This window comes from Ursus americanus, chromosome 26 (assembly GCF_024610735.1).
Source record: "Ursus americanus isolate L20-20 chromosome 26, mUrsAme1.1.p, whole genome shotgun sequence".
NCBI classification, from domain to species: Eukaryota; Metazoa; Chordata; class Mammalia; order Carnivora; family Ursidae; genus Ursus; species Ursus americanus.
This window is the reverse complement of record NC_142152.1, coordinates 20,044,380-20,071,783: the sequence shown is the minus strand read 5'-3', so window position 1 is coordinate 20,071,783 and position 27,404 is coordinate 20,044,380. Positions and strand designations below refer to the sequence as shown.

Below are 27,404 nucleotides of genomic sequence, written 5' to 3'. Positions count from 1 at the left end.
TTTGTTGTGAAATTTTCAACCTACATGAGCAGAATTTTTTAATGCTAATCTAGAGGGAACGTGGGCTTTAACATGTTGAGAACATTGCCTTGTCAATGAAATTAGATCACAGTAAACTGGTTGCGTTATGGGCTGGAGAAAGTCCTCAAGATTTTAATTCTTTGCCCTGCCTTTGTTAGGTATGCGGTATCTATAACCAAGACAAATGTCAATGGCTCGGCCTCATGTAGATATTTCTGCGATATAGAGTTCATGTTTTGTATACTCTTAGATTAGGAGCTCCAACTTCTGTTGTCAGAAAGTCCTGCCTCATACACTAATTAAATTCTCTGATTACATACTGAGCTTATTTCCTCTGGTATTCTACTGGATGTAAAGCTACCTGGCACCTTCTTCTTCATAACAAATTTGCTTAAAAGCCCTTTTGGTCACCATGACAACATTCTCAGCCCACTACCCCTTCATTTTTACCTCATGAGTCTTTGCTTTGTGTTTTACCTTGTTTCAGGCATACCATGAAGTTCCCTACACAACCTCCTTTACCTTGGCCAAACAGCTGTCCTTTTATAAGATCCGTACAATTGCCCCAGGCAAGACCCATACAGCTGCTATTGATGGTGAGTTGATTTACGACTTTATACACAGGCCTCAGTATATCATACTTTTTATTCTCTTAAGTGTCAGCTCTTCTTTTTTTTTTTTTTAAGGTATTATTTTTAAGTAATCTCCACACCCAATGTGGGGCTCGAGCCCACAACCCTGAAATCAAGAGTTGAACGCTCCACTGACTGAACTAGCCAGGTGCCCCAAGTATTAGCTCTTCTTAACAATATATACATTCTCCGGTTTTCCCCCTGACATCCAGTATTATCTCATCAACAAATTAGGCATTCAAATAAAAATGCACAGTCACTCCATCCCTTAATGAGAATGCCACGCCTTTAATGAGTGCCACTTATGAGTTTACTAAGTTAGGTAGTACCCATTTTCCACATTTAAAATACAGTATTAGAGGGACACCTGGATGGCTCAGTCGGTTAAGCATCTGCCTTCGGCTCAGGTCATGATCCCAGGGTCCTGGGATCAAGTCCCACATCAGGCTCCTTGCTCGGTGGGAAGCCCCTTCTCCCTCTGCCTGCTGCTCCCCCTGTTTGTTCTCTGTGACAAATAAATAAAATCTTTAAAATAAATAAATAAATAAAATAAAAATAAAATAAAATACAACATTAGAAAATACGATATTGAATCATTTCCTGGGTCAAATCGGTCATAGATTTAGATACCCTAGCTGCCCTAGGTGCAAGATTTTGTGGCTAGCTTTCTGTTTGTATACTCTTAAACAACCAGAAGCTAGTCCATGGAACTCTACATTGGCTGCATTTTCCCTCTTTCCGTGCCCCATTTGTGCCTGGTTATTTGTTTTTATTCTCTCTTAGAGCGAGGCCGGCTGCTGACCTTTGGCTGCAACAAGTGTGGACAGCTGGGCGTTGGAAATTATAAGAAGCGTCTAGGAATCAACCTGTTGGGAGGACCCCTAGGTGGGAAGCAAGTGATCAGGGTCTCCTGTGGTGATGAGTTTACCATTGCTGCCACTGACGGTGAGTCTGTACACACCATTTCAAGCTTTCTGGATGGTAGCTATATTTTAGTGTTTGACTGGGAAAGAGGTGGACTGGTTATTTATATAGCCTGGTCATACATTTACTTTTTATTTACGTTAAGTTGGTGTCCATTTGTTATGCATATGGAACTTCATTAACTTTTCATGTGTTGAACATAGTGATTGTTTTTACCAAAAAAAAAAAAATTTTCTAGGTAATGGCAAACCTAATATTCTGAGTCCCTACTATTTTTTTAACTTTTTTGGCTAAATGTTTTGAGAATTATTAAATATTTCAATATATACCTGACCCCTCACCTGTTGGTTTCGGTAAACGTTGGCTGGGTGACTGGAGAAAACGACATAATCTAACCTTACTTCTTGGCCTGGGTCAGCCACACTGCAGTGATGTCCTCAGGGACTGCGAAGGCTTGAAGGGCGGAATACTGTGTGTCTCTTGGCTTCCAGAGTTGGAATTGGCATAACTGAATTCTCTTCTCTTTCCTCTCATTGCTCTTTCTTCTCCGCAGCATCTTCTTGCTCTTTTCACCGCTCTTCTTCTTTACTACCACTTGAGCTAGTCTTGATTCCCTTGCCTCTCTCTTCTGCTTTCTTTTTTTCTTTTCTCTTTTTCCTGTATCACCTTCTGAACTTTTTTTTTTTTAAGATTTTATTTATTTATTTGACAGAGAGTGAGAGAGCACAAGCAGGGGGAGTGGCAGAGGGAGAGGGAGAAGCATGCTGAGCAAGGAGCCTGACGTGGGGTTCGATCCCAGGACCCTGGCATCATGACCTGAGCCAAAGGCAGATGCTTAACCGACTGAGCCACCTGGGCACCCCCCTCCTGAACTTTCTTGATTGTTGTAGCCACTTCTTTCTTGTGGCTGGTGAACAAAAAAATCACATTTCATCTTCTTGTCTTTGGACTCCTTTCAGCGTTTTCATTGCTCATGATCTAAGGTGCCTGTGTGTCCTTTTGGTCTGTGCCTGTTGTATACACATGAGGGATCCAGGGACAGTGTCAGATAAGTGATCTGTTACCATATTTAAGTGAATCAACTTTTGGGGTGGCATGTTGACCTTCCCCGCTTGTCCCAAAATGAGGGACTTTAGGGAGCAAACTGTTAAGATCAGACTAAAATGGAAATAAATTTCATGGAGATAAGCGGAAATGTTACCTAGAAAGACAGAGTGAGGATGTCACTGAGGATTAAGTAAGTGCTGAAATACAGTAGCAGTTGCTGACAGGAAGTGATGTTTCTTCAGTACATCTGTGTCCTTCACAAGGTCAGCTTCAGAATGAGGAATGTAGAATTGGATTCTGTAGTTGGTTGGGCATATTACATCCTAATAAATGCTTTTCTACTTCTCTGAACTGTACTCTATCATCTTCTTCACACAGCCAACATAAACTGAGTGTCTCCTGTGCTCCAGGTCCTCTTTTAGGCTCTGGGATTATAAAAGGGAGTCTCAGAAAGCCCCCATCCTTAAGGAGATCACAGTAGGGTAGGGGAGACATTCATATAAACAGACTAGCGTAGGCAGATAGATCAGGTGCCACTGACAGCAGTATGTGACCCCTCTAAACCCTGGAATGCCCAGGACTCAATCCTTCTGTCTTTCCACTGTCTCCCATAAGTGAGTATTACCTTAAGTTCCCCCTATTCACTAACAGCTTTATATCACCACCCCTGAACTCCAGGTTCAAGTTATTCATCAGCCCCTAGACTTAGATGTCTAAAGGTAGGGTGGCTTTAGAGCTTGGTTTTCCCACGTCAGCCCTCATTGATGCCTGTTGTCCAGACTTAATCATTAATAGTACCCTTTTCATTAACAAAAGCTCTGATTCGGATAAGAATTTATAGGTCCCTCAAACAAACTTACTATAGTCAAAATCAGACTTTTGTTTTTCTGCCCAAATCTGTTCCTCCTACAGCTTTCCTATCTCACTAAATGGCAGCTGCATTCTATACCTCACATGCCATCCGTCAGCATCCTGTTGATTATCTGCATAATATATCTGACCTGCTTTCCACCATCTTCACTACTACAACTCGTCTCCCTGCTACCACTCTTGGTCCCCTGCAGTGGATTCTCCTCATGGTAGCCTGATGGATCCTTTTAAATACCTACTACCACTCCTCAGAATTTTTTTTTTTTTTTAAGATTTTATTTATTTGAGAGAGAATGCACGTGTGCATTCGAGAGTGTGCTCGTGAGTGGGGGTGGGGCAGAGGGAGAGGTACTGAATCTCAAGCAGATTCCATGCTGAGTGCACGGCCCGACATGGGGCTTGATCTTATGACCTGAGCCAAAACCAAGAGTTGGATACTTAACCAACTGAGCCACCCAGACGCCCCTACTCCTCAGAACTTCTAATGGACTCCTTTCTCAGTTAGTAAAAACCAGTCATTACAGTGGCCTGCCTGCATGGCCCTGCATGACCAGGACCCCATCAACCTCCTGACCTCTTCTCTGACCACTGTCTCCTCCCTTATTGTGCTCCAGCTGCAGGGGCCTTCATATCCTTGTTCATGATACTCATGTTACCAGCGTAGGACCTTTGCACTCGCTGTTCTGCCTGGAAAACTCCTCCCCTAGATATCCACATCTCTCTTTCTCTCTCACTTCAGTCGGTCTCTGCTCAAGTGTCGACAAGTACTTCTCTGACTACCCTATCTAAAATCGTGATACCCCACTATTGTTCTTTATTTCCACTTTTCTTTACCATTTATTTTTTCTTCGTAACATTTATGACTACAAGAAGTATTAGATAATTGATTGATCGGTCTCCTCCAGCTAGAATGTCAGTTCCACAAGGGCAGTGACTGTTTTGTTCACTGCTCTATTCCTACACTTCCACCAGTGCCTGTCATGAAGTAGATGCCCAGATACTTAATAATATCTGAGTGAATGACCAAAAAGAGTTGTTGAATGAGTGGATGGATGGATGGATGGATGGATGGATGGATGGATGGATGGCAGTACATAGGAGTAGTGGTCATTTTTACCAGGTTGGCATCAGGATTGCTTAGGTTTTATTTAAGGAGATAAACAGCTTTCTCTTGTTTTGTACATAATGGAAAATCTTTTTTTTTTTTTTTTAAAGATTTTATTTATTTATTTGACAGAGATAGAGGCAGCCAGCGAGAGAGGGAACACAAGCAGGGGGAGTGGGAGAGGAAGAAGCAGGCCCATAGCAGAGGAGCCTGATGTGGGGCTCGATCCCACAACGCCGGGATCACGCCCTGAGCCGAAGGCAGACGCTTAACCGCTGTGCTACCTGGAAAATCTTTCTAACCCTAGGACATAAAGATGGGGAATCCAAAGAGTAGGGAAATTAGTTTTCTATTAAACTATCTGCTGTTTGATTTTTTTGCCAGATAATCACATTTTTGCCTGGGGCAATGGTGGTAATGGTCGCCTGGCAATGACCCCCACAGAGAGACCACATGGCTCTGATATCTGCACCTCATGGCCTCGGCCTATTTTTGGATCTCTGCATCACGTCCCGGACCTGTCTTGCCGTGGCTGGCACACCATTCTCATTGTCGGTAAGGATTTCATACATAAGGGGTTGGGGTGGATTTGACAGAGAGTAGACTCACACCTAAGATTCTGACGGTCAATCTTAGAAACAGAAGTGTCCTGAAGAAAAGGGGCTGTTCCTCTAAGTCTCATAACAGTGACACCATACCTAGTGGTGGGACAGAACACTGTCATTTCCTGAGCTTTGTTGTTTGCCACCTTCTGATCATTTTTTAACATGATAACTTTGCTGCCTCCTTTGCTTAGAATTGTTATCTCTAGTGGTCCACTAATTAATTGGTTGTCCTGTGTTCATACTTTTGTGAGAAACATTCAGGATACCTTTTAAAAGAAACTAAGTCATAACTGTTTTCTGCATAAAGATCACTCTCTTATGAACTAAATTATGAAAGCCTGTGTGAGGGTTTCCAAGCCCGTTCTTTTAGATCAGTGGTTCACAACCTTGCTGCACATCAGATCACCCAAGGAGCTTTTAGATATCCACTGTCCTTTTTTTTTTTTTTTTTTTAAGATTTTTTACTTATTTATTGGACAGAGAGAGAGACAGCCAGTGAGAGAGGGAACACAAGCAGGGGGAGTGGGAGAGGAAGAGGCAGGCTCCCAGAAGAGCAGGGAGCCCGATGCGGGGCTCGATCCCAGGACTCCAGGATCACGCCCTGAGCCGAAGACAGACGCTTAACAACGGAGCCACCCAGGTGCCCCCAGAAATACACTGTCCTGACCAATTAAATCAGAATCTCTGAGGTGGGACCTAGGTGTTGTTACTATTTAAAGCTTCTCAGGGAACTCCAAAGAGAGGGGAGAATTGCTACTCTACATAGTGGATGCAATTAGAGTAGCTAGTGGTCTTCAGTATCTAGAATAATAAGTAATTATAAAGTTACCTGGAGTGAGGGATAGCTCTTATCTCGTAGATTAACTCCCTGTTCTAGTCTTCTCACTTTTCCTGCCTATAGCTGTCTACAGTGCTTACCTACTGAATATTTTTCCTCAGAGAAAGTACTGAATTCTAAGACCATCCGTTCCAACAGCAGCGGCTTATCCATCAGAACTGGTAAGTAGCAATGTCTCGGGTACCAGTGGTTTTTCTGCACTGTGGGTCTTTGGGTTGGATTCCATGTAGTCTCCAAAAAAGGGTAATAGGAAATATCTTTGGGAAATGAGGAATACGGTATCAAGATAGGATCATGTTTTGGTGGATTTCACAATAAGTCATGACTTTTATTACATTGTGGTCAGAGGGAGAGTACATCTTTGCCAACCAAGCATATGGAAGTAATTAGGTGGCTTGCCCAATATTGTAATGTGGCTTATGTATTGTTCCTTTCCTTACCATGCTAGGGGCTATGGGTTCTGTCTGCTCTTTACTTCTACCATGTTCACGGGGTTATTCCAGTCTATAGAAATAGTCCTTCAAAACAGGCCCTCAGAATTAAAAGTTGGCTAAACTTTCGGTGTGGTTAGGAAAATCAGCCCAAAGCTCTCTGATAGTTTCCTTTGGCTGCTTTCCGCATGGTTCTCTGTTATTTGGGACTATGACAGGAAACTAAATCTATGTTCCTTTTTGGTTTTCCGTTTGCTCCAAAGTACCTTTACTCTTTGGTATCTCAGAACCTGGATTCTGATAGTTTGTAGAATCAAAGCAGATAAAGACCCAGAATGAAAGCTGATTACTCCTCGAGAAAGAAAGTTGAATGTCTGGTATGGACTTGCACTCTAGTTACACACACATACATCCTACCTTTTATTAGTTTCCTTTAGTAATCTCCTGTTCAACATTTATCTATGCATGTTAATATCTGTCACAAATGATATGTCTTTTTGCTAAGCACAGCTGTTCTCTTACAGCTTTGTTTTGGTGGAACAATATTTAATGGAAAAAATAAGATTAAAAGCACATATCCATTGGCTGGAAAATGTAAACTCCATAAGGGCAGGGATTTTTGTCTTTTTTTATTCATTAGTTTTATCCACATTACCTAGAAGAGTGCCCAGCAAACGGTGACTATTTATTAAATATTTGTTAGTTGAGTGTGTTCTAATCATCCAATGGAAAATTATACAAGAGTAGAAATGAACATCTACAAATAGTTCCCTAATGTGAAATGTAGAAAGCAAGTTGCAGCAGACTATGTGCCTTACTATATAAAGTTCAAAAACAAGCCAAATTAATATATTGCTTAAGGATACATAAATATGTGATCACTTTTTTTTGAAGGAAGAAATGATAAAAACAGAATTAAATCAATAGTTATGTCTAGGTAGGAGGCCAGAGAAGGAAGGCGTTCACAAGGCAGATGTGATACAGGTAATGTTTTAGTTCAGCACTGTCCCATAAATCTTTCTGCAACAGTGGAAATGTTCTATGTCTGTGCTGTCCAACACCTGAAAAGTAGCTACTTGAAGGAACTGGACTTTTTATTTTATTTAAATTTAAATTGCCACATATGGCTAGTGACTACCATATTGTAAAGTACAATTCTAGTTCTTCTAGTGGCAGATTTAGGTTTTTGTTTATTTTGTTAGGTAGCAAAACTTACACATATGTTAAAAGTAGTCTTCTATTTCAAATGTAACCTAATTTTTTTTTTTAAAGATTTTATTTATTTATGTGACAGAGAGACAGCCAGTGAGAGAGGGAACACAGCAGGGGGAGTGGGAAAGGAAGAAGCAGGCTCATAGCGGAGGAGCCCGATGTGGGACTCGATCCCGGCACGCCGGGATCACGCCCTGAGCCGAAGGCAGACGCTTTAACGACTGCGCTACCCAGGCGCCCCTGCGCTACCCAGGCGCCCCTCAAATGTAACCTAATTTTTAAAAGCCATTTAAAACAAAACAAGCTTCCGAGCTTTTGCTGGCCTCCGGGGTTCTGCTGCTGTAGGCTCACAGTGCGGCAGTCAGTCTGCGAGCCGCTGTAGCTGGTGGTCATGAGCAGTCCTTTATGCTTAACTTTAGAATATACCGTGCAATTATTTTTTTAGCTTTGGCAAATTTACTTTCTTAAATATATATTTTGGGGCCCATTTTAGAATTCAGTTTCATTTTCTGACTACACATCAGCTAGCCTTCATTTTGTGATGGTAACTTAGAACGTGCAGCGTGATATGAAAGAACCAACCATATTTTAAAAATGCTTACAAATAGTTATCAAAGAACTTAATGATTTTAATGGTTGGAGACTTCTGCAGAAAGGAAGGTAGTGGTGAGTTTATCTGGCAGCTTTAAGAGGTGTTTGGCTCAAATGTGAAAGAGCTTTGTATTTATATGAAACCTTGATCAGCCTTGGTGTAGAATGCTGGAGTCTGGATGTATCTGTTAAAGCATGGGTGGTAGACTCAGTGAGCTATGGTTGGGGCAGCTATTCAGTAACGCTTTAGAACATTGATAATCTGCTGTGAACATAGAGATAAGTAAGTTTGGGATGTAGAAATGAATTATCATTATGAAGATACTGATATTCAATACATTGTGTAAAAGCTAAAAATTTAGTCCCAAATATCTGACTTACACTGTTGCTATTACTTCATGTGACTCTAGGAAGCTCTCCAGGGGTCTGCAGGGCTGTAAGATCGTAAATCTTTCTTGCTGCATAGCAAGGCTCTCTCTTTCTGTGCTGTGTATCTGTCAGTGGTTCAGAGCTCTAGCCCAGGAGGCGGCGGCGGTGGGGGAGAAGAGGAGGACAGTCAGCAGGAATCTGAAACTCCTGATCCAAGCGGAGGCTTCCGAGGAACAATGGAAGCAGACCGAGGAATGGAAGGTTTAGTCAGTCCCACGGAGGCCATGGGGATCAGTAGTGGGGCCAGCAGCTCCTGCCCTGGCTGGCTTCGAAAGGTAATTCCTTTGGCAAAGGTATCTTCAATAAAACATCAGGCCCTTTGCAGCAACTAGAATGGAGCTGTCAGCACCTCTCTGTGTCCCGTGCCCTATTCAAGTTCTACAGCAGGCATCAAGTCTTCTGATTTCCACCAGGAACAAAATTACCAACTCTCTAATCCTTTTTTTTCTTCCTGACAAGGAGATACACAAAATGTTCTCAAACCTGTATTACTTACATGAATGTAAGTAAATTAAGAAAACCTTCCTTGAAGGCAGTGTTTGTAATGCATGTGTGCAAAGATTAAGCTTAGAGATTTTGTACTGTGGTTTTTAGAAGTGGAATATTGGGGCAGTCGGAATGTTTTACAGTAGAGAGACGGGTTATGAGAGTTGAAGTGCAGACAGTAAAAATGTTGGAGTATATTTATTTGGATGGAAAGTTGGTTACAAGATTCGACTGGGCAGAAAAAAGATGGAGTACCTTTGCAGTGGGACCCCATTCTCTTAGAAAAATGTAATGCATAGAAGAATGTTTGCTATGAATACTGAAAACAGTATTGCTCATTTTAATAGTGTTTATCTATGAGTGATGGAATCGCTGGTCCTTTTGCTCATCTGTATTTTCTCATTTTCTACAGTGAGCATTTATAGTTTGTGAAATTTTAAATTTTTACCAAAAAAAAGAAAGAAAAAGAATCTAGAGATTTAAAGTTGCCTTTATAAGACAGCTAAACTCAGTAGCCATTTAGGAGTAGGAATGGGGGAAGCAGCACACTGGTCTATCTAAGGTTTCAGTCTCAGCCTTGAGCAGCCACTGGCCTCACTGGCCTCACCTTCGAGCTCCCCAGCTCACTGAGTAGGTCATGTAGAATAAGTGTGTTGGGGAGATATGCCACACTCTCCAAACTGTGTTCTTGAGTTTGAGTTTGAATTCGAATCACTGTTACTCGTCTGAGGAAGGGATAGCCTGCTTTTGACAGGTACAGAGAGCTGTGTGGAACCCACGACTGTCATGCCCCGCTAGAGGGTGCTGATGTCACAACAGAGGGAAAGCTGTAGCAAGATGGGAACTGGGGAGAAAGAAAATAAACGGCCCAAACAGAACTGATGAGATTCTTTCTCTTACACGTAGGAGCTGGAAAATGCAGAATTCATCCCCATGCCTGACAGCCCGTCTCCCCTAAGTGCAGCTTTTTCAGAATCTGAGAAAGATACCCTGCCCTACGAAGAGCTACAAGGACTCAAAGTGGCCTCTGAAGCTCCTTCGGAACACAAGCCCCCAGTGGGAGCCTGGGTAACTGAACTTTTTGCCTTCGAGTCACAACTAAGTAGACAGCTCTCCCCACTTCTCCTGGCTTCACCATCTTCTCTAGCTTCCTCAGTCTCCCACTACCCTGTATCAACTCATTATACTGTCTGTTCGGTAGTGCTTCAAGGCCTAGGCTTAACTGAGTTTGCCTTAGAAAAAGGTTATTGACCCTTTCACATTCCTGAGGGGCTAATAGCTTTCTATACCAGAGGACTGTCTTTCTTTTCTCTCTGCCTCAGAAATACCAAAATTAAAGTTCCAAAATTCAAATCCACTTTTTTTGACACTGCTAGTGTGGGTTGGAGGCTCTGAATATGAGTAAGAAATAATGCTTATAGTCTAGTGAGGGAGCCACACATGTGTGCGTAACCTTGGTAGAAATCAAATTGTGGTAAATGTCTCAATCAAATGCAAACCGCAGGGGTCATCAGCTTTTTCTACAAAGAGCCACATAGTAATTATTTTAGGCTTTATGGACCGTACAGTCTCTTCTGCAACTATTCAACTCTGACATTGTAGCACAAAAGCAGCCGTAGATAATACATAATGAATGGGCATGGTTGTGTTCCAATAAAACTTCATTTACAAAAAAAGGCAGGAGGCCGGATTTGGCCCATGGACTATCATTTGCTGACCCTTCCTATAAACAAAATACAGTAGAAGGAAGAGAAATCCAGACTAGAAAGATGTAACAAAACCTTTGAAACTTCAAGGTGAATGTTTTAATTCCTCTGTCAGTTAGCTTTCTTGAATTATTTGGCAGTCCTGTTTACGGAACACCTCTCAAACGTCGTCTGAAGTGTGACCCTCTACCTTTTATGGATATTGACCCTTCCGATCACAGTGTTCTCACTGTGATCAGAAAGACTCTTCCCAAACCAAATCATGCCCTCCCCGACTTCAGCATTTTCAGTGGGGTAACATCAATGCACTTCAAATTTGTTTGCGAAGTTCTCCAAAACAGGCGATTGTTCTTTTACCTTAGCATAACAGAGCCTGAGGCACTGAGAGTTCTCTTGCCCTGTTACGTGAGAGCCAGGTGCTGTTGTAATCCCAGCGTTTTCTGCTTCTGTTGCATGTACTTTGTGCGTCTGTATGGTTTATCTTGTTACTTTAAAAGTAAAATCTGATAGCATTTAGAGGAAGGCTGGGTTGGGGAGCTGTGGCATCCAGGCAGAAACACCTGTGACCTCTTTCTCCTCTCCTCAGCCACCTCGGCTGAATCCTGCAGAGACGTGTGCTGGGAAGGCGGTGCCATTAACTTCTGCCTGTGCGTGCAGCACTCTGCAGGGGGAGGTTGAGAGATTGCAGGGGCTCGTGTTAAAGTGTCTGGCCGAACAACAGAAGCTACAGCAAGAAAACCTGCAGATTTTTACCCAACTACAGAAGCTGAACAAGAAATTAGAAGGAGGGCAGCAGGTGAGAGCATTAAAAGAATAATTCAATTTCTAATTCTGTTTTGAAGTATCACAGAAACAAAACACAAGTAGACACTAAAATAGACTTATTCCTTTGCAAGTACTTATCTTTTGATGATGTAACTTTTATAATTAACCCCAGCAGCCCTGGGCCCTATTCAGGTGCCTGGGTTCAATCATTTTCATCACCTGACTTCCATTGTCTTCTGTTACTCTATTTTTTCTTTTACTTTGTATTATGAAAAACTAGCATTACAGTTAAGTGAACACTCATATCCACCGTCTAGTTTCATTAGTTGTTAACATGTTGTTTGTTTTAAATGTGTGTGTATGTGTGTTTAAAATATGTGGGGGTATATATCTATATTTAAAATGTATGTGGGTGTGTGTATTATTATTTTGCTAAACCAATTTTCAAATAAATTATAAAAATCATGACATAGGCCCCCTAAATACTTTCTGACGCACCCGCAAAAATAAAGACCTTCATTCTCCTGGATAACCACCATATTATTATCACACATAATACAGTTTACACTAATATTACCTCAATTTCCAGCTGATAGCAGAATTTTCCCAGTTTTCCCACAAAAATGTCCTTTATAACTGTTTTTATCAGACCAGAATCCAGTCAAGGTCCCTACATTACATTGTTATGTGTCTTGTTTCTTTTTATCTAGAATACTTTTTTTTTTTTTAATTTTCATGGCACTGACCAGTTGAAGAAGCAGGGTCAGTTGTTTAACAAAATGAGTCATGTTCTGGATTTGTTCTCTGTTTTCTTGGGACATTACCTAACTTGTTCTTTTGTCACCCTGTCATTTCTATAAACTGGATGTTAGACTTAAGGCTTAATTAGATTTAAATTAAACATTTTTTGTAAAAACATTTCACAGGTGTTGCTGTTTGCATTGTTGTTTTAGAGAGAGAGAGCACAAGCAGAGGGGAGAGGGGGAGAGAGGCAGAGGGAGAGAGAATCTCAAGCAGACTCCCTGCTGAGTGCAGATCCTGACGTGTGGCTCAGTCCCACAACCCCGAGATCATGACCTGAGCCAAAATCGAGAGTCAGGCACTTAACCAACTGAGCCACCCAGACGCTCCATTTGCATTGTTTTTAGAAAGCCATGATATTGCTCAATTTAGAGTGAACCAGGAAAGGGAAGTAAGGTTCACCCCTTGGCTTTGCCATTTCCTAGTTTTATGTGTCTGGACAAACTACTTGGTTTCTGTGAGTCCTGGTTTCTCACCTAAAAGGGGAAAATAAACCATCTACCTTGTACGGTTGTTCTGAGGATTAAATGAAATCATGTCTCTGAAAGTACTTTGGAAAGTAATGTACTCACTTGATGTAAGCATGGGGTGATTGGCAGCCGTAGCACACAGGAGGATTGTTTGGCTTAGGGCTGTCTCAGTTTTAAAATTGAGAGTTCTAGGGCGCCTGCGTGCCTCAGTCGGTTAACTGTCATGCCTTCGACTCAGGTCAGGAGTCCCGCATCGGGTTCCCTGCTCAGTGGGGAGTCTGCTTCTCCCTCTACCCTTCCTCCCTGCTCGTGATCTCTCTCTCTATTTAAAAAAATAAATAAAATTGCGAGTTCTACATTCCAGAAAATGCTACAGTCCTGGGCAAACAGTTGGTCATCCTACCCGCAGCAAGTGTAAAGGTGTGGACTTAATTTAAAGTAGTAATATTAAAGTATTATCTAAGGTAGTACTAGGAGCTTGTCACACAGCTGTAGCTACAGACCCTTAGAGGTCAGCGTTGGAAGCCTAGCCCTGAACCGCTGTGACTGGTGGCAGTATTGTTAATGTGGAACTGTGTTTTGTTCGGACAGGTGGGGATGCATTCCAAAGGAACTCAGACAGCAAAGGAAGAGATGGAAATGGATCCAAAGCCTGACTTAGATTCAGATTCCTGGTGCCTCCTGGGAACAGACTCCTGTCGACCCAGCCTCTAGTCTCCTGAGCCTGTGTGGCCTCCAGGAAACTGGGACCCAAGAACTTCACAGCACACTTACCGAATGCAGAGAGCGCTTTCCTGGCTTTGTTCACTTGCAGACAAGGAGTGCAAGGCGGAGGCTCTGAAGCACTTTCCGTGTACACTTGGAGAGTGGCATTGCCTATTAGATAGGATCTAGGAGTGGTTTTGTTTTGGAGAATGGAAGGGCCCCATGGCCCTGGCTTTGTCCTCAGTGACTGCCATAGCAGCAGCAGCTCTGTACCTCATCTGGTGATCCCACCTTTGAAGAGGAGACACAATGCTCACTTAATTTTGCTGGTAGCAGCTTATGTCCCATTTATCATTTCACCATTACTTGGAAGCTGCCTTGGGAATTCAGCACCAGGCATTGCACCTCTGGGTGGAGGAGGGAAAAGTGTAAAGCTCGAGTGGGCTGGAACCAGGTGGGGCCCTTGCAGGCTCATCTGGAGGGAGGTGAAGCGGTACAGCCCTCTCCGGAGCCCTGAGTCTGGGAAAATATGTCTGGTGGAGTCAATCTGGGGCTTGTTTTCAGAAAGTTGAGTTACTTTGCGCAGCTAAATGCTTTAGGAGGAAAAGTGGGCTTGGATGGCTTTTCCTCTGAGGGTCGATTAAAATGTCTTCAGTGAGGAGGAGAGAAGGGCGGCTAGGGTCCCTCCTCATCACACAGTGGGGTTGCCATCTATGGCCGATGCAGGTAGGATTTCCTAACTTGGGAAGATACCTCTAAAAGGTGAGGTGTCTTATAGAAAATCGAGTCAGTGGGGCAATAGGCATGGCCTTAAGAGAAAACCATGAGGGTGAGAGGGCCTCCTTCAGCTGCCTCCACTTGGTGTCTTTAGGAAGGTCTAGAGTGCCTCTTCCTTTGTGGCTCTTAGGGTTCTAACCTTGACTTCAGCAGCCCCAACCACTCCCTTTCTGTATGTCTAGTCAGTATTTGTCCCCTTTTGGTGTTTTATGAAGCCATATCAGTGAATCTGTATCATCTTTCCTACTTGAGTGGCCCAAAGCCAGCACCAAAACCTGGTAGTCCCTGAAGCCTGACAGAACAGGTAGAAGGTGCCAAGTGAAAGGAATTTGGCTGAGAGCTCCGTTCTAGTCCCATAGTCATTGTGTCCTTACAGACAAGGAGCAAGCTAGCTTTCCCAAAGAGAGCATGTCCTCAAAGCTCTTGATGGTTTTTACTTAAGGATGTGAGCTTTGTGTTTTCACCTAGCCTTACGAAATGTTCCTTTAGTATTTTGGGTCGTAGGAGTTGCTTTGATGAATCTCACATCCTCCCTCCTTAGAAAATGCTAACTTAATTTTTGTTTCATTTTCCTCAAACCAAAAAATGAATGTTTGATATCTCTTTAATATTTTGGAAGGACCTGTGCAATGGAAATTTTGCCATTTCCCTACAACTGGTGGGATAAAGGCTGATGCTTGGGGAAAACCCCGTGGCTGGGGATGGGCAACTCTGTTCAATGGGATCTTCTTTGGTTTGATGTTCCCATTGTTTTCTCAATTCTGGGAAGCCTAGTACAATGGTACTAACTAATCACTAAAGCCTTTTCTTAAAATAAGGGAAGGGGCCAACCCCGGATTAAAGTTACAAGTTCTGGGGACTTGGGGGTTTGCTGTAAACCCCAACAGTGGGTTTTGGTCTATCATGTAAATGCACCTTTGTTTTTTTAAGGACTGACTGGCTTTTCTTGTTCCTGTATCCCTCATACTCACCATCTCAGCAGGCCTGAGAGGCAGGCTCAGTTTGGGTGTTAATCCTGAGTATTGCTTCTGCTGTGGGACTGAGGAACAGGGCGCGTTGCTGACACGGGGATGGAAGTGAGCATCGAAGGGGGGGGAGAGCCCTGCTCTTGTTCCGGAGGGGAGCCATTCTCTAGCAGGGGAACATTGCTCATTTTCTCTAGCATGTTCCCTTGGGAAGTCTAGCTTGCTGTTAATCTGGCTGAGAATCTGAGTTCTGTGCCTTAGAGACAATTTGCACTTTCCCAAATTGTGCCTGGGACAGCCATATGATTTTTCCCACCAAATAGCTATGCAAACAGAAACCAGTTCAAAGGTGGCAGCCATGCATTAGATAAAAACTGAAAGGTTAGGCAGCAGGAATGCCTTTGAATGGTTTTCTGTAGCTAATTCTCTTGAAGTTTGTCCTGCTTTTCTTCCTGCAGCGCTAGGAGATTTCAGTTTCCCAGTAGTAGCGCTTTGAGTTATAGTATAACCTGAGTTACTCCTCTGCTCTGACATTGTCGCTGAAGAACTAGCTCGTTGTTAGCCAGATGTTTGAAAGGTTGAGGGTGGAGTGGTTTGGCATTTCTGTTTTAAATAAACATTTAAACTCTCAATCAGTGCTATGCCTGCGCATGGACCTTAGTCACTGGGGATGAAACACCCAGATTCTAGGCCTTCGTGAATCTTTGATTCAATAAGTCTTTATCTAAATAAATAAAAGACCTTGTAACAGAAACAACACAAGGGACATTTGCACAAATAATCTTTGCTTTTTTTCCAGTTTCTTTTTCTTGCTAACAGAATCATTTCTGCTGCTACAACTTTCTTCCCCCCAAACTTCTCAAATATAGTGCTTAAAATGCAGAGGGAGGGAAAAAATGAGCCACTGAAAGAGGAAGGATCATTTCTTTTATTTACCTCCTCCATCACAGTGGGCTTTTTCAAGTGCTAATGTGCGTCTATGTTTACAAAACTGTTTTCCCTCAAAGAGGGTGAACCGTATTTGGTCTCCCTGGCTTAGCACAGCCAAGTTATCACTTCTCTTGGCTGAGCATTTCACTAAAGTTTAAAGTAAAAGCAGCCTTAAACTCACATTTCATTTGATTTGCCATATATTTGGAAACATTCATAATAGAACAGCTCTGGAGCAAGGATGTATTATAAATAAATTCTTTCAAATGAGTATCCCTGGGCCTCCAAAGAAGTATTATTCATTAGTGTCCTGCAGACTGGGCTGTAGTCAGGACTACAAAACATGTTCCTTCCTGCCACAAAGCCAAAAATCATTTATTACTTCAATGATTAACTATGGAAATAAACATGCTGGTCACTAAACCTCACAGAATCAGGAACATTACAGAGGAAAACACTAGATCACATCTCTGCTACCTCGTTTGTAGTCATGAAGAATGATAAATTAATGACCAAAAGCAAATGTTGGCCGAAAGGTACCGTGCTGCCTTAATACAGTGCTGCTAGGGAGTACGAGTTCAGCATGTCTGCATGTACTTTTATATGAAGTGAGTTTCACCATGAGATTTTTTTCCCATCGCTTAACCTTTTGAACTTTAAAATGTATAGCATTTGCTTGTACTGAAGGTTCTTGGATAAAGCAGTATAACACATGGACAATACCAAGCAGCATTATCCACTGTCATCCTCTGCTATCCAGGAAGAGATTTAGATAGAAAAAGGGTTCTGGGGCTCCTGGGTAGCACAGTCGTTAAGCGTCTGCCTTCGGCTCAGGGCGTGATCCCGGTGTTCTGGGATTGAGTCCCACATCGGGCTCCTCTGCTGGGAGCCTGCTTCTTCCTCTCCCACTCCCCCTGCTTGTGTTCCCTCTCTCACTGGCTGTCACTCTGTCACATAAATAAATAAAATCTTTAAAAAAAAAAAAAAGAAAGAAAGAAAGAAAGAAGAAAGAAAGAAAGAAAAAGGGTCCTGACCTCTTCCCAAAGAGCAGATCAAGCTAAATTTAAAAGACTAATAGTCCTAATCTAATCAAGGCCTCTGCATGTTGAGATTGGAAGGCACACTGAGGCACTGACTATTGCGTTGTTTCTCCAGCAATGTAAGAATGAGTGACTGCTTCCTGTGTCTACAGAGGGCACTGCCCACACATGCATTTGTTCTCGCCAGAGGGCCCTGATCTGTGATCTTCATCACATCATCCAGGGATCCCAAACCCAAGTGCCCGTGGGGCCAGGCAGGAAAGGTGAGTAAGTGTAGTGGGCCAGGTGGGGCTGTGGTGATCTGCGCGGTCAGAGCACACGGTTGGGGCTATGCAGGGTTGCTGGCCTGGTATTTCCAGAACTGCCGGCTTTTCAAGAGATTCTCCATATCCCAATTTTTAAATGTCAGATTTATGTCAAATCTGTAGGACAAAGCAGTCCATAGGCTACCACTTTGCGGCCTTGGCCACAGCTCATTCTTGCCATTTATTGCTTTTACCATCAAGTGTGAAACGTACAGTCTGTACTTCACTAGACTCGCCTGGGAAGTGGATATATTGGGTTAAATATCCAGTGTGTGTGTGAGGTTTCTTCAGGTGGCCAGCCTAAGGCCCCACGATGTGATCCCTTTTTCTCTTTGCAACAATTAAGAGCATAAAGCAACTCAATATGTACTGTTTTTTAAGTATGTACATTCTTTTCAGCCTAGGGCCCTGCAGCTTCACAGTAAGGCCTTAAATTCACATTTCAGATCGGTCTGATCTGTGAGCCCAGCCACTCAGCAGAAGCAGCAGAGGAGATGGAACAAGAGTGAGTGGCCATTTGTTGTTAGAAGAATACGGTTCTGTTGTCTGCCTAGTCACCTTGGCCCAGGTCAGGTTGGGCATTTGTTCTCCAGTGATGCTCTCAGGACAATGATCCTACTGTTATTTCAGACCTGCTGTCCTGTCTTCGTCCTAGCTGAACTGACACCACCCCCGACAGACGTTACCTTACCACGTCTCCCATCTGACCAGTCTAGGACTCACTCATTTTGTTATTTAATTTTAAATCCCCCAAACCCATTGATTGAAGGTCTAATTGTGAAGAGTACTTGCAGTATGCACAGCTCTGCACAGAAAAATTTAAAAGATCAGTATCCTTCTCCATCAAAGTCTACTCTCTAAAAGAGAAGTTCATTGTGGTATAATGGGCAGGGACATGTGACATGGCAATGTCCCAGCTTGCTTTGATGGTAGATTTTGCTGCTGCATTTAAAAAGCCATACACCCAACCTGATTTCAAAGCAGAATGCCAGCCATAGCTGAAACTATGAAACTTTCTTCCTTCTTTCCTTTTTTTTTTTTTTTTTGACATATGAAATCCATTAGCAAGAGCAACTACTGAGGCATACAGGGTGCTCTCTCCCATCCCTATCATGTAAAGCACATAAAGATGAGGTTCCCTTTATGGCACAGTACACCACAAGGAGGGCTTAGGATATACTGGCACCCTAACTTTACATACTGGTATTGGCTTTTGGCTAGGACCATGCATCACGGAGGTCAAGGATACATTTCCATTTGCCTTAAAAAGCAAAATCATATGATCTTTTATAAAAGATACCACCTGGGTGATCATGACCCTCTGACACCAACTCAGTCTCATGAACCAACTTCTTGCAAGAGCAAGAAGAGTTAACAGGAGCCACAGGCATACATGCAGAGGCAGCGCGGAGGGCACAGCAGGCACTATGCGAGCACAAACCGCCAGTCAGGCACGCGAGAAGACGGCTTTAATGTAGCCCGCTCGCTACTCTTGCCCTCAGTTTCGAGGGCAATAACAAGGCACGCCAGCCTGAGGTGGTAATTTCGTGGGAAGCTGAGGCTTCCTTTTGCCTCCTGCTGCTTAGCAATGGGTCTCTCCTCACTGACTAAGCTCTGCAGGCAGACGTGGGAGATGTAAAAGTTTTTGTTCTGTTTGGCATCAAATTATGCTATTCCCATTCACTGCTGCAGAGAAGCAGGGCCTTCCGAGGCTTCCACTGTTGTCTGCTCAACTGCAATGCTTCCTCGGAGGTGGAGGCCGGTTCTTAATGGTCTTACACTTGGGAATGTGCCGCTCGGCCACCTTGGGAGCAAAGTGGCGGCTACAGTGAGGACACTGAATATAATCCGGGTTTTCTGCAGGCAGGATGGGAGGCAAGTCTGAGGGGTTTCCACCTTTGGCAATTACCTGCTGGACCTCTCGAGCCTGACGGAGGGTACGGATGAAAGACTCGTGCTTCTGTCTCCAGTTGCTCTTCTGGGGAGGTTCAGCCTGTAAGAAGGAGGAAGACTGATATTCAACTTGGCGTTTACCACATCTCCTTCTGAGCCTTCAACAGAATGACAGTAAGGCAATGTAAAGGGTGTCCATCCATAAGAGCGGACCAGGAAAGGAGCAACACAGCTGACTTGCCAGAGTGGAGGCACTTAAGCTAAGGGCCTGCCAAGGGGGACAGTACTGAGAGGCTCGGTGCTTACAAGTACAGGCAGTGGAGAGGGGAGAGGTGCAGGGCTGAGAATAAATTGGATTCCTGGGGCCCCTGTCCCATCTTGCACATCTAAGTGCCTGTCACTTCAGCACTGTCACAGGAGAACGGGGATTTATTCTCTGGAGAAACTGAACCAGACAGGTTTCAGACTCAGGGAAGTCCAGGCATGGTGGAGAACAGGGTAATATTGAGGCTGAAAATTGGAACTAAGTGCAAGTATACATGATGAATTAGGGAACTGTCGGCCTCCTTCCCCCGCTCAGCTCCCAGGATATCAAACACACTGGTACCCTCACAGGAGACAGGAGTTCTCTGGATGCACCAAGCAGTTGAGAGAAAAGCCATTAGATGCTGACCTTGAGTGACTCCAATGAAAAGACTCACTATTTGAGAACCTAATAGGAAGGCCTTTGGTCAACAAGCCCCACTTACACTTAAATATGAATGGACAGCCTGGGATCACCAGACATTTGAGTAAAGCTCTAAGAAGAGAGACACCAAAACAGGTACATGAATTTCTCTCTCTCTCTCTCTCTCTCTCTCTCTCTCTCAGGAAACAGGAATAAGGCAAGTAAAAGAAAACTTAAAACCAGAGAACCAGAAAGAACTATTACAAATTAAAACTGTGATAGCTAAGGGGCACCTGGGTGGCTCAGTCGGTTGAGCGTCCGACTGCTGATTTCAGCTCAGGTTGGGATCTCCGGTCATGGGATTGAGCCCCATGTCGGCTCTGTGCTCAGCTCTGCCCCTCCCCCTGATCTCTTGCTCTCGCTCTTTCTCTGTAATAAATAAATACAAATCTTTATTTTAAAAAGACCATTTCAGAAAGAAAAAAACTGTGATAGCTAAAAATAAAAATAGAAATGTAAAATGTCAAGAAAATTACTCAGACGGGGCACCTGGGTGGCTCAGTCGTTAAGCGTCTGCCTTCCGCTCAGGGCGTGATCCTGGAGTCCTGGGATCGAGCCCCGCATCAGGCTCCCTACTGGGAGCCTGCTTCTTCCTCTCCCACTCCCCCTGCTTGTGTTCCCTCTCTCGCTGGCTGTCTCTCTCTCTCTGTGTCAAGTAAATAAATAAAAAAAATCTTTAAAAAAAAAATTTACTCAGAATGGGAAAAAAGATCAAGATGGAAAGTAGAAGAGATTAGGAAATTAGGAAGCCAATCCAGGAAGTCCAACACCTGACCAAAAGGAGTTCCAAAAAGAATAGAAAAAGCACACAGAAGAAATTATTAAATAATATAACAAACATTCCTAGAATTAAGGTCACTGCTCTTGAAATTGAAATAGTCTACAAGTATCCAACACAATCAGTGTGAAACTGCAGAGTTTCAGACTAGAGAGAGAATAGTGTAGGCTTTCAGAAGAAGAGAAACACCAAAAGAGGTTTCATATAGCAGAACAGGAAGCAATATGTCATCAGACTTCTCAACAGTAACACTGGATGCTAAAAGCTAGTGGGAAAATGCCCAGGGTCCTGGGATGGAGCCCCCCCCCCCCACCTCCCTGCTCCATGGGGAGCCTGCTTCTCTCTCTCCCTCTGCCCCTCCCCCTGCTTGTGCTCTCTTTCCCTCTCTCTACCTCTGTCAAATAAATAAAATCTTAAAAAAAAAAATTTACTCAAAATTAAAAAAAAAAGTTCTAACAGAAAATCTACTTAGAATTCTATACCTGGTCAAATCCATCCATCAAATATAAGGCTATAAGACTATCGTATAGATACTTTCATACATCCTGAGACCAAAAAAAAGTATGCCTCCCATACACATTTCTTGAAAGCTTCAGCAAAGCAAGGAATAAAGCAAGAGAAAGAAAGACATAAGAAGCTAGAAGCAGGACCCAACACAGAAGAGAAGCAAAAAGAAGTCCTAAAACAGCAGGTCCGCACCAGGCCTGGAGAATAACCATCCAGACTGGTACAGAAGAAAAAGAGTGGTGGGAGGGCAGTTCCAGAATGAGAGACAAAAAAAAATCAAACTGATGGATTAGGTGTTTGAGAATTTACAAAAACACTAAAAGGTGTCTGACATCATCAGATGGATCGGTTAGGAAAAAGATTAGAGACAGGTGCGTAGGAAACCAAGCAAATGAAAACATGAGTCAGCTATTAATTCCAGGTACACGTGGGCAGAGGCAGAATTTGTTCACTCATCATCGAACAAAATTTACATGGTTATTATAATGGTTTAACCCAAAATTGTGATTCCACTACGATGGAAGGAGAAGGGAAGGAGAAAAGTGAAAGGAGAAGAGATGTGAAAGAGAGTTTAACCCGCAGCATTCATAGAAGGAAGTCAACAGATAATGTGCAAAACTGATGATTCAAGGAAGTAAGCATATTATTGAGAAATACAGAAACGCATACCAGAAGAGTCATCTGAAGGCTGCCACTGGGGGCCAGACTAGGATGGAAAAGGGTAAGGCAGGATCCTGCTTGTTGCCTTATACGTCACGTAGTACATGATTTTTAAAATGTATTCAAATATTATTCAAATTAATATAAAATTAATTTTAAAAAGAAAAAAGAAGGCAAGTAGCTGTTTGGTGATCTGATATCATTAATGATGAATGACAGGAAGAGATATTACCAAAGGAGAAGGATCCTTCAGGAGAGAGTCCTACTGAAACAGACAAGAAAACAAGATAATCTGTGTTAGAGATGGTATCTAGGAATTTCTAAAAGAATGAGGGGAAAGTTCCTCAAGTATATGATAGTTCATCATATTGAATGAACTATTAATGCATCATATTGAAATTTTATTCAATTAACACTTGTTAATAACAAAGTACAAAGATGTGGTCCCTGTGCTCAAATACTTATGGTCCAGTGGAGAGACCAGAGCTACGAGTCTGCTGGAAGTTATGTGAAAACTAAATGATACAAAGAAAGTCACCTGTTCTTGTGAGTACACTAGAGGAATAACAGGGAGACACAACCTCTCAGTTTCCAAGGCCCAAAGCTTTGGAATAAGACTTAGAACATTCCAAGGGGGGGGGGGAGTGCATCTCAATCCAGATCCTTTCTGCTTCAGTGTCCTCAATGCATCATATCCCACCCCCCCAAAACTAGTTTCCACAAAGCTAGGGTGTCTAATCTCAGAAATCCAATTCTTTTGCTTCACTGCTACTGTATTTAGGAATTTAAGAAACACAAGATTCTTTCAGGTGCCTGCCAGAAACAACCACTATAGTGGGATAGAGAAGACCCCAGTGGATTATTGGGTTGACCAGAAAGAAAACAGGAAAGAACAGGAGCTGGTGATCATATCATTATCTGCAAGAGCAAAATGTTGAATTCTTGTTGGAAACTGGCCTTCGGGCAGATTATCTCTGAACACAGAAGGGACTTTTTTGTGGTCATCTTCCAAACTCTACTGAAAGAAATAACTGCCATCGACTCCTCCTAACAGCCACCGCATAAATTTGAGTTTTCAAAGGCCCCAGCAAGTACGCCCGTAAACTGTAAAGTGCTTAGCGGACAAGAGGTGCTACCACAGCATAGGGAGGGTGGGAAAGAAATGAAAACAGAACATGCTCTCATATTTTGTTAGAAAATTAGAGTTGGGGGGCGCCTGGGGGGCACAGTCATTAAGCATCTGCCTTCGGCTCAGGGCATGATCCCAGCGTTCTGGGATCGAGCCCCACATCAGGTTCTTCTGCTAGGAGCCTACTTCTTACTCTCCCACTCCCCCTGCTTGTGTTCCCTCTCTTGCTGGCTGTCTCTGTCAAATAAATAAATAAAATCTTTAAAAAAAAAAAAAGAAAAAAAAAAAGAAAGAAAATTAGAGTTGGATGGGGCTTTGAGATCACATGGTCTAGGCTTTCCCAAACTTTGGGGTCATTGGCACACCACTTTCACTGTGTCCCCTTTACTATAACTTACTTAATATTTTTCTTTAAGTTCATGATTCCTAGAAACCACGGGCTTCATGTTGTTATATTTTTCTAATACACAATAAAACTACTAAAATAAAAAATGATTGCCAGCATGCCGCCCTTTGAGAAACACTCATTTACAAGCCAAGGGGCATAACATTGACAGGGTGGCAGACTTATTCGTGAGACAATCTCCAGAGCTGACTGTCCAAATATGCCTGTGAAGTGCCCCTAAACTTACCAGGCAAGTGTAGCACAGACTTTTTACAACCTAGTTTTTCTGCAGCTGGAATGTTAACCAAAAAGAAAGTCCTTTACTTAAGGTGTTTACGCTCTAAATGGGGAGAAAACGGATTACAAACTTCATTGTGTTTCATGTATTTACTAAGAAGGTATATCAGAATTGAGTTAATCTTGAAAGAGTAGACAGGGTTATAGGCGTTGCAACAAATCCTAATCTTGGGAGGCGGCCGAGTGTACTGCAAAGAGCAAGGAACTCTCTCCTGGGCGTGAAGGGCTGCCTCATTGTTTTCTTTATATTTTTCAAATCTTTTTAATTTTCTACAGTAAACATTTATTACTTTTATAATCAATAGGACATATATTTTTAAGTCTAGATTTTGTATTCATTCTGACCCAGATTTATATGCTAACTCTGCCATTTATTGTTTTTTTAATTTCTTTTTTTAAGATTTATTTACTTATTTTAGAGGGAGTGTGTGTGCACAAGCAGAGTGAGGGGCAGAGGGAGAGAGAATCCTCAAACAAATTCCCCACTGAGCACACAGCCTGATGTAGGGCTGGGACCCGATGCGGGAGCCCAAAGTGGGGCTCGTGGGGCTTGATCCCAGGACCCTAAGATCATGACCTGAGCCAAAATCAAGAGTCGGATGCTTAACCGACACTTAACCGACTGAGCCACCCAGGCGCCCCATAGGTGCTGACTCTGCCATTTAAAACTGTTTGTGATCTCAAGCAAGAGAAACTCTCTGAGACTTGATTTGTGAATTGATAAAATAAGAGACAACGAAGCCCTCGCAGGGTTGTGATGAGGAGCTTATGAAAAGCTCCCGTCACAGGAACTGGCACACAGTAGTAATCAACAGATGTTAAGTCGCACTTTCTCCCTATACGACACATGAATTTTTTCTAAAGAAAACTGATATAACATCCCTTTACAGTGATCCCCACTCAAAGTCAAATCCGTAAGGGCCCTGCACTGTTACCTTGACTGAGGCTGGTCCCTTCCAGTTCAAGTACTGCTCTAGTTCTGTGCCCTTGGCCCGGGCTCTGGAGGAGTCGAACACTTTCCTCTTGGAACCCTGCATCCTGATGCAGACGTTGGAGTGTCTCTCCAGCCTGAGCAACAGAAACTTGCGTCCACAGTGGCTACATTCGCCAAGTTCGGGCCCTTCAGCGGAACAGCTGGAAACCGAGGAGTCTGGTGCCCTAGACAAGCTAGAATTGCTGGTGGATCCCTGCAAAGCACTGCCAGGCCCTTCTGAAGACTGAGAACGCTCCTCTGATGGCTCTGAGGCTAGGTCTCGGATTTTGTTATTGCTTGCCACCAGTCTTTCCCTTTTGAGCTTCTGTATTCCATAATCAGAGAGCTGGAATGGACTAGAATTTTCTTGAGACCGTCCCCAAGTTTCCTCCTCTCCCCTGTCTCTACTGAAGACCTTCTCGGACCCGAATTCTGGGGAGAAGGTAGGTTTGTATGTGGTGTTGCTATTACCTTTAACTCTCCTCCTGGGGAGTGTCATTCTCTGTAGCTCTCTTTTTTCATTTTCCTTAGCCTGTACCTTTTCTTTCTGGATCCTTCTGAGTTCCTCCTCTGTCTTCTTCAGCTTTTCCCTTAGGAGGGTCTCTTTTCTTCGGATTTCCTCCTGTAAGCTCTCCCCTGCAGCTTCTAGTCTTTGGATCTGCACCCATTCAGTCCTGTTGGGGTGTGCTGTGGCCCTCTCCTCCTGTGTGGCAGCAACGGCATGAACCACAGATAAATTCGCCCAGTTCCTGGAACCAAAGCTGCTGTATGGAACCTCTCCTGGTTCAGGGGGCCTTAGAGAGACATTCTGGTCCCCATCAATGCCAGCCTCACTTGTACCATGAGACTTCCTATGGAACACGGGTTTCAGTGGGTATGCCCGGTCTACCCCAACTCGCTTCTTTGTGAAGGGGATGAATTCCTGATTGTTTGCTTTGGGATACTGGGACTGAGGACTTGATGAGTAAAACAAACCTTTCACTTGGCCCTGGGGATTGCTTCTTGAATCTTGCTGGCTGCCAACACAGCGGGGATAGGAGTAGCTCCGGGCTTTTGTGCAGGTGTTCCATTTGGAGTGAGTGTAGAGATTATCCAATGTCAGCTCTTTGTTGCTCAAAAGCTTCTGCTGGAAATTGTTCCTCAGGTGCCCCATGGAGGGCCGCTGAGAAGAGTCACCTTTTTCACAGGGCTCTTGCTTAGCTGAGAGGAGCCCTGGAGCTTCTGTTTTATTATATGGAAGCATAACGCCCACAGGCAGAGGTGGTGCCAACTGGAAGCCAGCCATTCAGGGACTGGACTGAAGCCTAGGGGAGATTTAAACCAGATACATGTGAGGAGTTTGTCTGAGGTTCCCCCACCCCCTGGCTGCTAAAGTAAAACTGTTTCTACATTTGTCCTACCTACGCATTCTCTTGAACTTTTTAGGGACAGTGGTGCTGGGTCGGCCAGAGCTTTCCTTCAATAAGCATTTGGTGAATGCTCATTATTTCCTGTGGGTGCTTATTAGGTCCTGAGGATAGAAAAACGAATGTGACACGGGTGTTCCTGCCACCTAGCTTTATTCCAGTACCAGCCTCTGCCATACACAGCGATGCTCCCGCCACACGCAGTAGACTCCCTACCTGGGGGAAAGATTTACCGGAAAGAGCTACTGGATCGAAAGTCAGGTTTTAGGCCTATGACACAGGACAAGCAACTTTGCCTCGCTTGCTCGTTTCTTCACCCGTAAACTGAAGTTGCGCTCAGAGTTACATGACTGGCATTTAGGGACCTTAGGACTCTGAGTCCAGCCCTATCGTTTCACAGGGGAGCAAACTGCGGCCCAGAGGTAAGCGGCTGGCACAAAGAGCTCTCCAGCTTCCCTCCTGCTGGAACCGTACTTGACTCCAAAGAACACAGAGGCCGCTCAGGGCCTGCAGCAGGTGCCTGGCTGTCAAACCATCACCCAAGAAGTCCCCCGGGCGCGCACAGCGAAAGGTCTGTAACCTGAGAGGTGGAGGCCACCTGACCTGGCCCCCCGCAACTTTTAGATCCGGAACGCTAAAGTCACGCACTGTCCTAAAGGGTCACCCGGGGCGCCCCCACTGGAGACTGTGCGCTGGGAACAAGCCCTCACTCTTGTGTCCATGAGGCCCTTGGGAGGTCGAGGTGCTGACCCCATGTCTGTCCCCCACTTCCGCGTACCTGAGGCTCTGGTGGACGGTTCCTGCTCAGGGCAAACCCCAGGACTTAGTTTTCCAGACCAGACCCCTACCTCAACAGATCGCCGCGCAGACGCTCTCTGCGGGCCTCTGTTTTTCTCGTTGCTTGGAGACGGAGCGCGTGCGCGCCCAGCCCCTTCTCGAGCAGCGAACTCCGCCCGGGAAGCGCGCGCAGGCGCAGCGCGCACGCGGTCCGGAG

At 43.8% G+C, this 27,404-nt stretch overlaps 2 protein-coding genes across 6 annotated transcripts in view; one reads left to right on the top strand and one right to left on the bottom strand.

Moving 5' to 3' along the window:
- NEK9 (NIMA related kinase 9) overlaps positions 1-16,585 on the top strand; it is a 36,857-nt gene extending 20,272 nt beyond the window's left edge. Inside the window, exons 15-22 of the mRNA XM_045807790.2 lie at positions 509-617; positions 1,437-1,598; positions 4,984-5,154; positions 6,144-6,203; positions 8,778-8,980; positions 10,098-10,259; positions 11,484-11,693; positions 13,525-16,585. Coding sequence (XP_045663746.1) covers positions 509-617; positions 1,437-1,598; positions 4,984-5,154; positions 6,144-6,203; positions 8,778-8,980; positions 10,098-10,259; positions 11,484-11,693; positions 13,525-13,647 — 1,200 coding nt within the window. The 3' untranslated portion in view covers positions 13,648-16,585. The remainder of the gene's footprint in view (positions 1-508; positions 618-1,436; positions 1,599-4,983; positions 5,155-6,143; positions 6,204-8,777; positions 8,981-10,097; positions 10,260-11,483; positions 11,694-13,524) is intronic.
- ZC2HC1C (zinc finger C2HC-type containing 1C) lies at positions 5,639-27,354 on the bottom strand. Of its 5 annotated transcripts, none has more exons than XR_015721817.1 (5): positions 27,189-27,354; positions 26,405-26,514; positions 24,967-26,308; positions 7,957-19,648; positions 5,639-7,726 (listed from the first exon to the last, which is right to left on the bottom strand). XR_015721817.1 is itself a non-coding variant. In XM_045807791.2 (4 exons), the coding sequence occupies exons 3-4, from the start codon at positions 26,287-26,289 to the stop codon at positions 19,385-19,387; spliced, it is 1,587 nt and encodes a 528-aa protein (XP_045663747.2). In that variant the 5' UTR covers positions 26,290-26,308; positions 26,405-26,514; positions 27,189-27,354; the 3' UTR covers positions 5,639-19,384. The 5 variants fall into 5 exon arrangements, 1 of the variants encoding a protein (XP_045663747.2); XR_015721819.1 differs by having other exon boundaries at positions 27,259-27,354; XR_015721818.1 differs by lacking the exon at positions 26,405-26,514.
- Between the last annotated feature and the right edge of the window lie 50 nt (positions 27,355-27,404).